The sequence below is a fragment of the Geotrypetes seraphini genome, chromosome 12 (assembly GCF_902459505.1).
Source record: "Geotrypetes seraphini chromosome 12, aGeoSer1.1, whole genome shotgun sequence".
In the NCBI taxonomy this organism is placed as follows: domain Eukaryota; kingdom Metazoa; phylum Chordata; class Amphibia; order Gymnophiona; family Dermophiidae; genus Geotrypetes; species Geotrypetes seraphini.
In genome coordinates, this window is record NC_047095.1 from 15,539,435 (window position 1) to 15,556,863 (window position 17,429).

The 17,429-nt window shown below is 42.3% G+C and overlaps 1 protein-coding gene across 6 annotated transcripts in view; it reads right to left on the reverse strand.

The window, feature by feature from the left end:
* AGL (amylo-alpha-1, 6-glucosidase, 4-alpha-glucanotransferase) overlaps nucleotides 1-17,429 on the reverse strand; it is a 161,033-nt gene that overhangs the window by 13,401 nt on the left and 130,203 nt on the right. For all 6 annotated transcript variants that reach the window (XM_033916342.1, XM_033916343.1, XM_033916340.1 and 3 more), the window contains exons 27-30: nucleotides 14,269-14,380; nucleotides 10,106-10,241; nucleotides 5,321-5,433; nucleotides 693-904 (exon numbers count right to left, since the gene is read on the reverse strand). In XM_033916342.1, coding sequence (XP_033772233.1) covers nucleotides 693-904; nucleotides 5,321-5,433; nucleotides 10,106-10,241; nucleotides 14,269-14,380 — 573 coding nt within the window. The remainder of the gene's footprint in view (nucleotides 1-692; nucleotides 905-5,320; nucleotides 5,434-10,105; nucleotides 10,242-14,268; nucleotides 14,381-17,429) is intronic.

Below are 17,429 nucleotides of genomic sequence, written 5' to 3' on the forward strand. Positions count from 1 at the left end.
GACAGCTAGAGAAAATGCTTGAAGTACCTGTATGTAAACCACTTTGCGCGTGGTTGTTTAACTACAAAAAGGCGGTATACAAAGTCCCAAACCCTTTCCCCTTTCTTCAACACCTACACAACACCAGTCTGTGGGCCACTGCATTAAACTGATATCACAATTATTTCAAGTTCCGCTTTTTTGAAGTCACAATATATACTTCTTTTTGTGTCATAAAAGATAATTCTTCTCCTCCAATTATGTCTCTCTCTTGCCGGGTGCCACAAGGATCAATCCTTACCTCTTTAACATCTTCATCATTTCACAGCAACTCTTAACCAGGACTTAGGTGTTACCTCTTACATTTACACTGATGTTATTCAGCTAATAATTGCTTACTATACTTGGGATAAGACTTTTACATCCCAGCTCAATAGTTCTCTCTCTCAGATACCTTAAGATCTGAAATCCAGAAGAAAACAATGAACCCCTCTAAGTCTGAAGTTCTCTGGTTCCTAACAAACATTTATGATTTCGGCTTGTCATTTAACTGCAATCAATGGCAGTTAATCAATAGCATGCATATTCTTGTACACACTTGATTATGATTATTTTAAAATATAAGTTCCTATGAAAACATTAAGTTGAATCAAGGAGAAAACATTGACAGGTGGACATAAAAAACCCCCCACATATTTTAATACATAGCTTACCAAAACCATTGCTACAGTGAAATTTGGCCGGAGCTGGTAGTCACACCATGGACTGGATGCTCCGTAGCTGTCCTTATAGATACCACGTTTATGGACTAAATCTGGATGTTTCTCATTGGGATCTTTCAGGTCCTCTGAGACATGGAAGAGCCTTTCAAAGTTATTCTGAATTTTTCTGTTCCATTCCTCATATGTCAACATCACATCATTTCCTAAAAACACAGCAATATGGAAAAATGATTCCTGCACACAGTACAAGGTAAAGGAAGCTTGCATACTATCAAAAACTGTGTGTTGTAACAATGATTCACAAAAAACATACTCAAGTATTTCAGAGATCAGGGCAGGTAGTAGGAAGTAGTGATTGGGATCAATTTGTCTAAGTTTTGGGCAGATGGTGAGAAGTTTACATAACTTTCACAAAGTTTTTTCAGTGATCTGAAGAAATAGCACTCAAAGAAACTTTTACAACTAAAACGTTAGGATATTTTTCCCTCCTTCATCTTACAAGGATGATGTGGAAGACGGAAAAGAATTTGGATTTATGAATTATAAAAAGGATAAAAGTGCACTGAGAGGGAGCAGGAGAGGAATTTATTTCAACAAAATAGTGAGCTACTTGTGATGTTCAAAGATCACCGACTGCCTGAATTTAGGTTCCTAAGTTATGGGTCTAAACTAAGCATCTATCTAACTTTAGGTACCTAATATAGGCCAGCTAACAACTCCATTCTTATTTCAGTGATCAGGGCAGTGCACTTAGAGGTCCTTTAGCTAAAGTTTAGCGAGCGTTAAAGGCCAAGTGTCCTACTTTATATGTACCTGTGGGCCATGTGGTCTGTTAGCATGTGCTAAGCTGTAATAAAAGGGTCCCTTAGTGAAATGTAGATTCCGCAGATGTGTAGGAAATCAGTACTGAGCACCTAACTTCATTTCCCTAACCTTGTCCCATGCCTGACTTTTTTTTCTTGGAGGCACTGTCTCCAAATACTACTACTACTATTTATCATTTCTATAGTGCTGAAAGGTGTACATTTAACATTCAATAGACGGTCCCTGCTCAGAAGAGCTTACAATCTAATCTGAACAGACACACAGGACAGGACATCTCAGGGTTGGGGAGAATCTGGTAGAAGGAATGATACAATGGGTATGATACAATTACTCTTAGACTAAGTCTTCATAAAAATTGTTCTTCCCTAATTGCTATTCTATTTTAATTGTTTATTTTAAATCAAATGTAATTTAACCTCTAATTCTTTATGTATCTTGAATGTAACTATGGATAAAATTATATGTATATTATTATGTATATTATTTGTCCCCTCAAATTATTATTGTTATATGCATTGAAAATACTTGATATTGCATTTAAATCAAAATCTCAATAAACTTGAAACTTGTATAGGTATCTGACAGTGAACGGGAGTTAAGAGTTGAAAGCAGCTTCAAAAAAGTGGGCTTTTAGCTTGGATTTGAATACTGCTAGAGACGGAGCATGATGAATTGATTCTGGCAGCCTGTTCCAGGCATACGGCGCGGCAAGAAAGAAAGGACGGAGTCTGGAGTTGGCAGTGGAGGTGAAGGGTAAGAGGGACAGATAAGAGGGACAGAGTTCATGGGGGGAGCATAGGGGAGATAAGTGAGGAGAGATATTGATGGGCTACAGAGTGAATGCATTTGTAAGTCAGGAAGAGAAATTTGAACTGTATTCAGAAATGGATGGGGAGCCACTGAAGTGACAAGGAGAGAGGTAATGTGCGTATGGCGGCTCTCAAGAAATATGAGTTGTGCAGCAGCATTTTGAACGGATTGAAGGAGTGAGAGACGAATGTATGGGAGACCTGAGAGAAGTACATTGTAGTAATCTAAGCGTGAGATGATGAGTGCATGGATCAGGGTTTTGGTAGTGTTCGGAGAGGAGAGGTCCGATTTTGGTAATATTATAGAGGAGGAATTGACAGGTTTTAGCAGTTTGTTGGATCTGAGCAGAGAAGGAGAGAGATGAGTCAAAGATCACCCCAAGGTTGCGAGCTGATGAGACAGAGAGGAGGAGAGTGCTATCCACAGAAATAGAGAATGGTGAAAGGGGGGAGGTGAGTTTATGTGGAAAGATAAAGAGTTCAGTTTTAGCCATATTCAGTTTGAGATGATGGCGAGACATCCAAGTGGCAATGTCGGACAGGCCTGAATTCTTGTAGAGATATCTAATGTGGAGAAGTAGATCTGGGAGTCATCAGCATAGAGGTGATATTGAAAATCATGGGAGGAGATCAGTGTACTGAGAAAGTGGGTATATATGGAGAAGAGGAAAGAGCCCCAAACAGAGCCTAGAGGTACACCGATAAGACTGTGGGATGGCAGCAAAGGAAGATCCACTGTAACATCCACTGTAACATCCAGTGATTTCACTGTAACATCCACTGAAAGTACAATGGGGGAGAGAGGAAGCAACTGTACTGAAGGCAACAAACAGATCGAGAAGGATGATGATAGAGTAGAGGCCATTGGATTTAGCCAGGAACAGGTTGTTACAGGGTTTAGCAAGAGTAGTTTCCGTAGAATGGAGAGTGTGAAACCCATTTGAAGCAGGTCAAGAATATCATGAGAAGAAAGGAAGTCCAGGCAATGGCGGTGAACAGCATGATCAAGTAGTTTGGATAGGAAGGGGAGGAGGGAGATGGGGCTGTAGTTGGAGGGGAATGCGGAGTCTAGTGAGGAACTATTGCTTTGGAGAGCGATAGGTTGTGGATCTGACAGATGGGAGCGATGGCTCTGAGTAGGAAGATAGGAATCGGATCAGAGGAGGAGAGAAGTTGAGCAGGTTCCTCTTCCGTGACTTCAGAAAAGGAGGAAAAGGTGGCAGGGGTTGTTGAAGGGAGGTTGGCAGAGTGGACAGCTGGAATGGGTGGTGGGAGAGGTGACTTGGTTGAGAATTCAAGGTGGATCTCTTGTGAATCTTGTCATGAAAAAACTCTGCTATCATCTGGGGTGGGGGGAAGAAGTGAAGAGGGGATAGGAGGTGGGAGTATTTTGAGTAGAGAGCTGAGTATGGCAAAGAGACGGCGAGGGCAAAACATCACGTAAAAACTATCAGAGCATCTGAGAGTTTTTATGTGATATTTTGCCCTGGAGGGTTTTTATTGCTCATGTCGTGCGATGGTTCGCCCGCATCTGGAGTACTGTGTCCAGTATTGGTCACCGTACCTCAAGAAGGACATGGCGATACTTGAAAGGGTCCAGAGAAGAGCGACGAAAATGATAAAAGGTATGGAAAACCTTTCATACGCAGACAGGTTGGGAAGGCTGGGGCTCTTCTCCCTTGAAAAGAGGAGACTCAGAGGAGACATGATTAAGACTTTCAAGATCATGAAGGGCATAGAGAGGGTGGAAAGGGACAGATTCTTCAGATTATTGGGAACCACAAGCACAAGGGGGCACTCAGAGAAGCTGAAAGAGGACAATTTCAGAACCAATGCTAGGAAGTTCTTTTTTACGCAGAGGGTGGTGGACACCTGGAATGTGCTTCCGGAGGTTGTGATAGGACAAAGTACACTACGGGGGTTCAAGGAAGGATTGGATAAATTCCTGAACGATAGGGGGATTAAAGGATACAGATAGAGGTAGAGATAGGTTTTAGATAGAGTATGGATAGAAGGATAAAAGGGATTAGAGAAGGATCACATTACAGGTCATGGGCCTGATGGGCCGCCGCGGGTGCGGACTGCTGGGCACGATGGACCTCGGGTCTGTCCCAGCAGAGGCAACTTCTTATGTTCTTATGTATTGTGACTGAACTTTTACAAAGTGTTATTCTGCAGTTTAGCAATCATTGATAATCCAAGACTGCCATCTACTGGATATTTCTTGTACCCCTGATGCAGGCTCCAACGCCAAAAACACGGTCCGTGTCGGGTCTGCAACACAGATTGAACTTCATATTTGATAAAGACTTTTTATTGACTTTAATAAATATTCATTTTATCTCTGGTTGATGTGTACAGATCCATCCCCACTCCTTCATCATTTGATTATTCCTCATGGGATTTCTTCCTTGCTTTTGCTGTTTAATGTTGTGCATACCATGACAGTAATGAACTTCTCTCCTAAGATAGGTTATTTTAGGTAAGATCTCAGTCTCTCAAGTTTACTTTTAGTGATCGCATTCTGTGAAAGAGAACTTCCTTCTGGATTTCATAGGATGCAACATATAAAAGATAGCTATATAATCAAGATATGCTTTGAAATGTTCTGATTAGAGAATGACATGGGGATAAATTTTTCCCCATCCCTGCAGGAACTCATTTTCCCGTCCCATCCCCGTGAGTTCTTTTCCTGTCCCTGCCCCATTCCTACAAGCTCTGTGCTCATCTGCACAAGTCTCAAACATTTTAAAATCATAAGTGTTCCAGGCTTGGGCTGTTAAGGCAGAGCTTACAGGAATGCAGCAGGGACAGGGACAGTGACAAAACTTGCGGGGACGGGACGGAGACAAATTTGTCCCCGTGTCATTCTCCAGTTCTGATCAAGACAGTTGAATCCAAGATAATTAGGAATCTCTCTTTTTTTCTGCCACATTTTCTTAATCTCCAATTAAATTTTTAGTACTATGATTCGATATGACTTACCATCTCTTTTTATAGTGACTCCTTGATAAGGAAATATTTTTTTCTTACTCAGTTCACTCAGCCAGCGAACCGTGGATTTACTCAGACCAATAATTTCCACAGCCGAACCATCCCTAAAGGAAAAAAAACCCCCAAAAAGATCACTAGAACATGCTTCTCAATATTCCTTCAGAAATGCAAGGCATATTAAAACGCAATGTAAAAAAAAAACCAACCACCTGACTCAGTAAAAAGGTCAAACTCCCTTGTTTTGATTTAAATGTATGAGAAATAAGATTAGCAGAAATAATCAAGAGGGAAACAAAGGTGAAATTTAAAACTTACATGCTAATTTTCTTTCCTTTAGTCCTGCCAGCTCAGCCCAGGAGAGTGGGTCATGTCTTTCTGGCAGCAATGGAAAGGGGGGGAGGGGGGGAACGGGATGGACCTCCGAGCTGATCCCTGCAAGAGAGTACTTGCACTTCAGAGACTCTTCTCTCAGGCAACTGCCACCAGAACACTGAATACCATAGCCTGCGAGGCCAATCTGGCGCCATGAGGACTACCAATCCAGGATGATTTGCAGTCCTGCAAATTACTCTCCTTAGCATAGACCATGGGGAAAAACATACAAGAGCCTTTTCTCTGGCCATGGTTAGAGAAAAGTATCCAGCCCAGCTTCTTTGGTTGTAAAAGTGCTTCACTTTTGCATTTACAGCTGAAGCCTTCAGATCCATCAGTGGGTGACCCCACCGTCGAACAATGCTGTCGAACGCTTTTGGGGACAGCGACTATTCCCTTAGATCCAGTTTTGCCAACTGAGATCGTTAGCCTGAATATTCTCCACTCCTGCTATATGCACGGTGAAGAATGCCTACAGATGAGCTTCTGCCCATTAAAAGAGAAGTTGAGCCTCTAGACATTAATGAAGTGCTTCTGGAGCCTTCTTGCCGGTTGCCATAAGCTACTACTGTTTAATTGCCTGAGAAAACCCTGACCACCTTGCCTTAAAGTGACTTCTCTAGGGTCTGTAATATCAGACAAATAGCTCGAAGCTATGAACCACTTGCTCTGGGATAGGGATCAATGACCCTTGATCGGGTGCCCGTTGCAATGACCTCCCCAACCGTAAAGGCTGGCATTGGTCGTCAGTATCACCCAGGAGGATATGCGAAATGGGACGTCCGTCGAGAGGGAAGCTGCCTACAGCAACCACCACAGGCTGTTCTGTGCCTCAGTCTTCTACAGAAGTGGCTGCTGAAGCGAGTCCGACTGAGAAGACCAGTGGGATAGGAGAGTCCTGAAGGGGCCTCATGTATGCCTTCGCCCAAGGCACCACCTCAATGGTTACTGCAATCGACACCAGAACCTGGAGGTAATGAGCTTCTGTCTGCGTGGCTCTGGGAAGAAAGACATGGCTCACTGTTGTGTCAAAACAGACTCTCAGATACTCTAGCTGTTGGGTCTGCTCCAAATGACTCTTCTTGAAATTGACTATCCATAAAAACATACATAAGAATATGAGAATAACCTTACTGGGTCAGACAAATGGTCCATCAAGCCCAGTAGCCCGCTCTCACAGTAGCCAATCCAGGGCCTTAGTACCTGGTCAGAACCCAAGGAGTAGCAACATTCCATCCAGGATGGGCTCTATGGCTCGAATATCCAGAAGCCTCTTTACTGTTGCATGGACTGGCCAGGGAATCTACAAAAAGATGTGGAAGAGGAAAACAGAACTTGATCTTGTAACCCTCTCGAACAACCTCTGGGATCCAGTGATCTGCGCCCAGATCCACCAGTAAGCTGACAACCTTCCCCCTATCTGGGGAGGCCTGGTCACTGATCTGCCATCATTGGACTTTCTTGGAGGCTGGAGAGAAGCAAGAACCAAAAGTTTGCTGCCTTCTGCCAAACCTCTGTCTTGACCCCTGAAAAGGCTTTTGCGTCGCATTACTTCTTGAATATGGATGAAATCTTAGCCTTGAAAATTCCCCCATTATGAGCTTCCTGCAGCTTGGGGTCTGCTGTCCAGTAAGACTTTAGGGTGACAGTCTGTCACACTAGCCATCAGGTCATCCAATCCCTTTCCTAAGAGCATTTGACCCTGAAAACATAAGAACATAAGAATTGCCGCCGCTAGATCAGACCAGTGGTCCATCGTGCCCAGCAGTCCGCTCACGCAGCGGCCCTCTGGTCAAAGAGCAGCGCTTTAACTGAGACTAGCCCTACCTGCGTACGATCTGGTTCAGCAGGAACTTGTCTAATTTTGTCTTGAATCCCTGGAAGGTGTTTTCCCCTATGACAGACTCCGGAAGAGCGTTCCAGTTTTCTACCACTCTCTGGTTGAAGAAGAACTTCCTTATGTTTATATGAAATCTATCCCCTTTCAATTTTAGAGAGTGCCCTCTCATTCTCCCTACCTTGGAGAGGGTGAACAACCCGTCCTTATCTAAGTCTATCCCCTTTAGTACCTTGAATGTTTCGATCATGTCCCCTCTCAATCTCCTCTGTTCAAGGGAGAAAAGACCGTTTCTCTAGTCTTTCACTGTAAGGCAACTCCTCCAGCCCTTTAACCATCTTAGTTGCTCTTCTGGACCCTTTCGAGTAGTACCATGTCCTTCTTCATGTACGGATTGCCTTCTTAACGTGGGCTTAGAAGTCGAATGTCCTACTCACTGTCTGATCCATAGTATTCTGCCGATGGAGATAGAATGGGCAGAAACCTTGCTCATGACTCTGATCATGTTATTTAGAGCATCTGCCACATAATTCACCCGATAGAACCAGTTGGGAGTCGTCATCATCCGTTGTTGGAATCCGACTTAATCATGTGTGGCAAGCATGTGTCACAAAGGAAGCTGCAGCCTCAGCATTAATGCCTAAAGTCAAGGATTCAAATTGTTTCTTGAGGACTACAATCACCTTGTGATCCTGTGTATCTTTTATCATCACACTCCTTCAGTGGGTAAGGAAGTCCGCTTGGTTATTTGGATTACCAGCGAATCCACTGTAGGTTGAACAAACATCTGTTGAAATTCAGAAGTCATCGGGTAGAGCTTAAACAGTCTTAGCCACCCACAGAGAGCCCACAGGAGACACCCTCTGTTCCATAATTAGTTTAATGTTTGGATACAAAGGGAAGAACGTGGTCAGAGCAATGGAGCCGCTCATAACTGAGCACTGTGAAGTTGAGGCCTGCGGGGATTCCAATTTTAATTCCAGCAGTGAATCCATAATAATGCCTAGTAACGAGGAACAGGTGATGCATAATAGGGTCCCCATCACCTCTTGATCACTGGTTTCATGCTGAGAACCAGACTCTGCCAAGGAGGATGCAGCTCCCTGGTACAATGGCATAGAATCAGACCCCCAATCATCCCAGCTGTTCCCTGGATAGCCTGGTCCTGTGCTGGATCTGTTTCTGGTCAGAGAGCGACCTGAAGGAAAATTCCCATATATGCAACCACTGATGCACCCGTAGCTGATACAGGAGGACCCCAACAATTTAGATAGGCATTCCACATCAGGTTCATGAAATCCAGGGTAAAGCCCTGCACTGGCAAACCAAAACACCCCTGCAGAGGCTCCCTGTGTGTCCTCTTGGGTCCGTGGCACTGTCATATCTGCATTTCGCTAACTCACTTTTGGAGGACTCTAGAAAGGACCTCTTTCCCTGAATACAAGCCTCCTATGGATCCCCAGCCCTAGAGGAGGCTGAGCCCATGGCTCCCACCCCTACCTCATGTGTCCCATGGCATGCAGAGCACGGACCATCAGCTGACCATCCAGCGCAATCCTGGCAAGTTATAGGGGTAGAAAGGCCTGAGGGGTTCATCCTTGTCGATTTTAAGCAAAATCGAGGGGTTTTGAAGCAGATAGAGGCTTTAGAAATAAAATCCAGAAATTTAAGATGGTCACCACAGCAGTGATCTTGGCACCAAAAATGACCCAAGGAGAAAAATTAAAAGTCATAAAACATCAAAAAGGGCTTTCTAGAGGTGGGGAACCTATCCCTAGCCCAAGGAACCTTTAAAACCTCAGAATTCAGACCCCCCCCCAAAAAAAAAAATTTTCCCCATAGGCTGCAAGAGCCTTACTGTGCCCTATGGTGCCCACTTGCTTAAGCTCAGAATTGCAGCTGGAAAACTGGAGAAGACCTCTGTCTCAAATTTTTTCCACAAAATGTGGTCTTCAGGCTGCCAGTTGGACTGAACCTCAACCCCCATGAATTTTTGTGCCATGACAGGGAGAGGATCACACAGCCAGCCTGATTAAGTCTCAGCGAACCGGAATGTTGCCAAATAGCCTGCACTCAAGCTCCTGATGAATCAGGGATGCAAGTCAGCTACATGGAGAATGAACCTCAAGCTGCAAAAATATTAAAGCAGGCAGGCTAGACAGATATCCACGAGGGTTGATCCTGCTAGCAGTAGACTTTCTGCCCAGCGAGTCTGTGACCTCTCCCAAGCAGAGGTCCCAAACTAGTGTGAACTCAGAGCACCAAGCCTCAAACTTTGTATAAAAGAAAAAATCCCAAAATAATAAAATCCACAGAACATATCAGAAAGACACCTTGTCAACTTGCTTGCACAAGGAAAAACTGAGGGGGCAGAAGCTAGTCCACTGGGAAGAAGGCGGATTTGAAAGATGTTTGCAGAAGGATGTTGCACACACAACTTGTGAATTCATATGGATAACTCTAGTGTTCAGGATTACTAGACACACTGCACTAGAATACAGATTTATCGTTAACATGTTTTCAACATGTTAATGATGATGATTCTATAGACAGCTATGGTCTGATACCTTGGGGTAGATGGAATGCCTCGATTGCGAGCTCTCTCGCTGTCTCCCATTTTATCCATCCAGGTGCCACAATTAAACCGGTTTCCTCCAAAGACAAAGCCAGTATTGGGATCTACTCCAACAGTCACAGTAAATCCTAGCACAGAGCAAAGCAAAAACAGAATTGAGATCAATAGCTGAAAAAAATATTCCTGTTCCCCCTTCCCCATCTCAGCTGCTTGATTATACTAGTTCTCTAAACAAACTAATAATTTTGATCATTCAATCACTTGGGAATATTAGCCGGTTAATATAATCAACTGGCAGAGTCACTGCATGAATTCTGTTTGCAATGTTAATCTGCAGTCTAAATTTTCATACATCCCAAAACCAATGTAAAATATAAATTACACCAATACTCAATCTGTAAAACACATCATGTAGTTTATGCAGTAACTTGTCCATGTAGTTTAATCTATACTGGTATAACCAAGAGATCACAAAATAAATGCACTATTGAATTTAAGAGTGCCATAAAAAAAAAGAAAATTAGCTGAAAAGTCCATGTTTGCACATATGCTTAACAAAGGACATCAGCTTGAACTTGTAAGGCAATCTTGGAGAGGAGATGACATTGATAAAACAATGCTCCAGGTAGAACAACATTTTAATTTTAGATTTAATTCTTCTGCAATTATGGGTCTCAATTTAGAATCTGATCTATTTGTATTTTTATAATGCCTTATTTATTATGACAATGTTTTAGGTGGTGTTCACTGCTTTCCATATTATACAATTGTTCTATTACTCCCCCTCTTTTATTAAGCCTGACAGTGCAGGCTGGCATAGTAAATGCTCTGATGCCCGTAGGACTTGAATGGGCATTGAAGAATTTGCCACGCTGCACTTAGCTGTGTGGCTTAGTAAAAAGAGGCCATTTTTAAAGTGTTTTTGGATCATGAAATATTTATGTATTTTGATTTTTATTGGAGTTCTAAAACATTTTAATTTTTTTTTTATTTATGCGCAGTTATATATTTATTACAAAAATTGATTTTTTTAAAAAAAATTAAGTATTGTATTATTATTTTACAGTACCTCCTTTAATACTGTTCTTGATTTTAGAATTTTTTTGCTGCTTTTATGTTGTAGAACAGTTTTGCGTAGTCATAGGACTCCTTTGACAAAGCCGCGCTAGCGGTTTTAACGCATGCAACTTTTCATCACGTGCTAACCCCCGCGCTGGCTGAAAAACTACTGCCTGCTCAAGAGGAGGTGGTAGCGGCTAGCGCGACCGGCAGTTTAGCGCGCGCGCTATTATGTGCGTTAAACCGCTAGCGCGGCTTTGAAAAAGGAGCCCATAGTCCTTGAACACCTTATCTTAGGTAACTGCATTGGCTTCCCGTTGAGGCGAGAATATTTTCCAAATTTGCTTGTATCAGTTATAAGACTCTATTTGGAAATGCACCATGTTACATGTTGAAACATTTCAGACTTTCAGGTAATGAACGTCGTACACGTGGCTGTTCTTTTTTTTTTTTCCATCCTTAAAAGGATGTATATATACAAGATTCTTTGAGCTGGCAAATGGAGTAAAACGCTAAAGTGGCTTCATTGTGGCTTCTAATTCCTATCAAATTTTTAGGAAAAATGTTGAAACTTATCTTTTTGATAAATTTGTCTGACGTCATAATGAAATCTTGGGGCTCCTTTTATGAAGCCGTGTTAGCGGTTTAACGCACGTAATAGCGTGCGCTAATTTGCTGGCCGCGCTAGCCGCTACTGCCTCCTCTTGAGCAGGCGGTAGCTTTTCGGCTAGCGCGGGAGTTAGCGCATGCTAAAAATGTGCGTGCAATAAAGCCGCTAACGCGGCTTCGTAAAAGGAGCCCTTAATGTTATTGCTGTACTATTGCTGTTTTCTTTCAGCTTTTAGGAAAAATGTTAAACTTATCCTTTTGATAAATTTGCCAGCTCTTATTTGAATTTTAATGCTGTTGCAGTACTATCACTGTTTTATTCAGCTTCTCATTATTGTTAACTGCATAGAACTGAGAGGTACTGTGGTAGAGGCAAGAGGGAAGGCCCCCGCGGCATCTGTATTTGTTATTGCCAGCCGGTTTAGTGGGCCTGGGATGGGATCGAAGGCAGGGCTGCTCACAATCCAGATGTGCCGCTGACTCTTCACTCCCCCTCCTCCGGGCAGCTGGTAAACAGCAGGGAGGACTACCGTGGCCGCTGGCGGAAGGAATCAGCTGCTTGCCTCGCATGTTGGGCCTAGTCCTGACCTGCAACTCCACTGGAAGAATCAAAGGGTAAAAGGTGATGGAGAGAGATCTTGGATGTAAGTGGAGGGGGGGGGGAGAGAGAGAGAGAGATGAGGTGTTGGAGGAAAAAGAGGAGAGGATTTGCTGAGTGGAGGAGGCAACAGAGGAGATACTGGTTAGAAGAGTGAAAATAAAGGGGGAAAGAGAGAGAAAGAAAATATGCTGAAGGGGGAGAGAGGGAAGAGTTAGCAAAAAACCAAACAAACTGGAGAAATAAAAGCAGATAGATATGCAGGAAAATAAATGGAGGAAAACTGAAAGGAAAAGGTAAAAATCAGAAAAGGATGTGGGAGAGGAAGTGAAGACAGGAAGGAGAGAAGAGGCAGATAGGCTGTAGACGCTGGGAAGAAAATTAAGACAGCAGAAACTGGGATAATTATGAATAAAATAGGCAGACAATAAAGGTAGAAAAAAAAATTTTAATTTTATGAACAGAAAATGTAGTTTTACTGTAAATTTGCACTGCTTTCATTTTATATTCCAGAGTGCTGTTTCTCTTTCTCTGATGTTGAACTGCATATGGCTTCTTGAGGTTTAAGTTTGATTTCTGTCTACATTTATTTAAGTTTGTGGTTGCTAGCAGTTGTGTTGTCCTATGTAGGGGCCTTGTTGTGATATATGCGTCACAGATATTTGTATTATGTTTTGTGACTTGCAAGATAGCTGATGGAAAGGGAGGGTAAACAGTTTTTATAGATCAAATCGAATATAAAGCGAGGTTAGAAATTTGGGTTCTCATGTTTGAGCCAACTTTTTTCCCCCTTTTTGGAGGGAAAAAGAATATCTCAGTTTATATTTGGATTGGTTTATATTCGAGTATATACACTATGGGCTCCTTTTACTAAGCTGCGGTAGCGTTTTTAGTGCGTGCTGCAGATTAGCGCGTGCTAACCCCTGTGCTATGTGGAAAAACTAACGCCAGCTCAATGGAGGCGTTAGCGTCTAGCGCACACGGCATTGTAGCTCGCGATAAAACCGCTAGCGCAGCTTAGTAAAAGGAGCCCTATATCTTTATGAGACATAAGAACCAGTTAGCTCTATTATGTATGCTATTGCACAAAAAATACAATTTGTTTGTCGATTTAACACCATTAAGGCATATATAGATTAATCTCTATCACTTATCATTTTTATGTACACTAGATATACACTTATGATGTTCCTTCATTTTAATTATTTTGTCATTTAATCAGTTTTAAATGCTATATTTTATCATTTATTTGTTATAGGATTTTATGGATTATATATTTTGTACATTCATTTTTGTTTTTAATTGAAAGACATAATGGTTACCACGGATGGGCAGACTAGATGGGCCATTTGGCCTTTATCTGCCGTCATGTTTCTATGTTTATTTAATTCAAGAGGGCTGGGGATAGGCACGTGGGATCTCTCGGAGAGAGAAATGGTTACCGCGGATGAGCAGATTAGATGGGCCATTTGGCTTTTATCTGCCATCATGTTTCCATGTTTCTATAATTCAAGAGGGCCCGGGACAGGCACATGGGATCTCTCGGAGAAAGAGATAATGGTTACTGTGGATGGGCAGACTAGATGGGCCATTTGGCCTTCGTCTGCCATAATGTTTCTATGTTACTATTTACCCCTGACACAGTATAAGTGCGCAACATGGCCATGTTGGATTTTGTTTATCCAATAAATTGCAGCATTCTTGATACAACTAGTCTGCTCTGTGTTGTCTGCTTGTGAGAGTGTTTGCAGATCAGCGCCTCTTCGTGTTTTCCTGAATTCAAGTGCCAGCACTGGTGCAAAAGTAAGTGCTTTGCAAGAGTAGACACTTTCAGAGAAAACATGAAAGAACATAAAAGGAAAAGTAGACTTTATCACAACGCCCATTACCTTCATCTTTCATATTTCGGTCTATCTGAGGCCCAGCGTTCCTTTCTCGGAACTGTATTCCTTGCACATGGCGCTGCAGAGACTCCTGTATCACGTCATAGAGAGGCTGATCCTGTGCAAAGCGAACAAAAAGATGAGCCATCAGGGCAGAGCTACCAGGAGAAGGTGTCAGTACCACTGAAAATTTGATTCTAACAGAGGAAAAACAAACAAAAAAACATACTTTAACATAATGCATAAAGTCAGGCTGTGACACCTACCTGACTGCTAGAAACACTGTCTCTTTAAAATCACAGATGACAGCATATTTCCATCTCTGGCCAAGAAACTACTACAAGAGCATATTTATTACACATTTCTGCTTTAGGGAGAGCCTGTACATGGCATACAACATGGCATAGAAGGATGGGAATGTCCCCTGGTTCTCAGATGTTGTAAACATATTTATCTATTAGCTAGAGGAACCACTCGTCTCTTGGGCACAGACAGTATATTTATTGTAAGAGTTTGTAAAAGGTAATGGGATTTGAAATACTGCTTTTCTGTGGTACAACCAAAGCGGTTTACATATTTTATATGCAGGTACTTTCTCTGTCCTTACTGGGTTCACAAGCTCAGTGTTGTACCTGGGGCAATAAAGGGTTAAATGACTTACCAAGTGTCATAAGGAGCATGCACTAGCAATTAGGCTACTCCATCTTATTGGGACTCCATTTTAGGTCACCTACAACATCTGTAGAGACTCAAAACTCACTGTGCTTTTAATGCTAGACATTAAACCAGTTTTAACCTTTTTAACATCAAAGTATTTCAGTTATCGATGCCCTAAAATGGTAATCACAGTCTTTTCTGTAGTTTGCAGCAGCCTCTGATAATCGTATGTAAATAGATTACAACAAGCTCATATCAATATTAAAATGAGCACCCTGATTGATGCCCAGATGATGCACAAAATAAAGTGCTGATTTTTAATGCTTTGAAATCTCTGACAAGTCTGGAGGTGTTGGTAGTGTTAAAAAAGCATCAAAAAGCAGCTTTATAAAAAGCACAGATGTGTGTGTGTTACCTTCTGAATGTGCTACTTGTTATCTGATACAAAACAGCTGTGACTCCTGATTATCTAATTTTCTGCTGCATGATATCATCAATTGCTAATAAAAGCTAGCTAAGTATCTGTTTTTCCTGAGGTGTCTGAAGGGGATTTGCTTCCTCCCTGTAAAAGAATCATGAAGAGAACGGTGAGATGTGTCGCCCTATCTAGATCATTTGTGGTCACTGCAGCATAGAACAGACAGCCATACTGATTCTATGAAGACTACCTTTTGTCTATTAGATCTGACTCCATCTACATTCAGAACTATCTAAAATCTCTGTTTTCCTGCTAAAATGGTTGAGGTATCACGGCCAGGACGAAGGAAGTCATCCTGCCACTGTATCGTGCAATGGTGCGCCCGGATCTGGAGTACAGTGTCCAGTACTGGTCGCCGTACCTCAAGAAGGACATGTCAGTACTTGAGGGAGTCCAGAGAAGAGCGACTAAACTGGTAAAGGGTATGGAAAACTTCTCATATGCGGACAGGTTGAAAAAGCTGGGGCTATTCTCCCTGGAAAAGCGGAGACTTAGAGGAGACATGATAGAAACCTTCAAAATCCTGAAGGGCATAGAAAAGGTAGACAGGGACAGATTCTTCACACTGTGGGGGAACCACAAGTACAAGGGGGCACTCAGAGAAGTTAAAAAGGGGCAGGTTTAGAACAAATGCTAGGAAGTTCTTTTTTACCCAGAGGGTGGTGGACATGTGGAACGCACTTCCGGAGGCCGTGATTGGACAGAGCATGTTACAGGGCTCTAAAGAAGGTTTGGATAGGTTCCTAGACGATAAGGGGATTGAGGGGTACAGACAGGAGTTGAGGTAGGCTATAGGAATAGTCAGGGACCACAGCACAGGTGATAGACCTGGAGGGCCGCCGTGGGAGCGGACCGCTGGGCGGGATGGACCTCTGGTATGACCCGGCGGAGGCAAATTCTTATGTTCTTACTCAAACAACTTGTGAGTTTCACTGAGGGTGCCAACGTACTCCATCCACATCCTTATTAAAGATCTAGCTTTGGCATTTGAGCTGGTAGACCATAATCTTCTCTACCAGCGATTATATTCAACAAACAGGCCTCTCAGGTAAAGTACCAAACTGGTTCTCATCCCTTCTATCCAATAGATCCTTTATAGCAACATATTATGCTAAGACATCTAGGTTATATCAATTAGATTGTGAAATGCCAAAGGGCTCTGCAATCTCCCTCCTATTTTATTTAAAATCTATTTAAGTCCTCTTATGACCACCATACAAAGTTTTGGAGTAGGTGTGTTCTGCTATGCAAACGATATTCTTTTGATAGCCTGAATCTCACCTGAATCCCCAGATCTCTTTACTCTTCAAGACTGTCTCAATACAATAGTGAAAAGTCTTCAAAAACATCATTTGATATAGAATATCTCCAAATTACAGCATGTTGTCTGACAGGACACTTACATCATCTTAGGTTACCTCCTTTGTTACTTAGTGAACCAATAACAATTGTAGAAAGCTTTTATTTGGGGGTTGATACATTATAGACTAACTTTCATTGAAAAGGTCTTGGTTGTTATAAAAAAAATAGGTTTGGTATTCTACACAAGGTATGGTATGTGAAGTATCAATATGATGAATCAACATTACATACTTTAATTTACGCTCTCGTTATTTCTTATATTGACTCCAGTAATGCAATATATGCAGGAACTGCCTTCAGAAGCTTAAACATCTTAAAATGCTGTAGAACATGGCAATCAGGTACCCGGGTAATTCCCGGCTCTGCCCCTGGACTGCAGACTGTCACTGAAAATTCAGATAGGGCACCTGTTATCTAGATAAGTGCCACTGAATATCAGGTAGTTTACCCTTATGAAAATGAATCATTTTTATATTAGACTTTGTAGATGAATGAAACTAGAGCCCAGCCGAAATTGAATCTGCGACCAATATTGGCCGCTTAATGTTGGCAAAAATACGATACTTCCCCCTCCCTAACAGCCCAGACTCTTTCCTCCATCCTGACCAAACCCTCCCCCAAAGTCCAACCCCCCAGCTGTGGCCCCACTCATTCTCCAGTTCCCTCATGA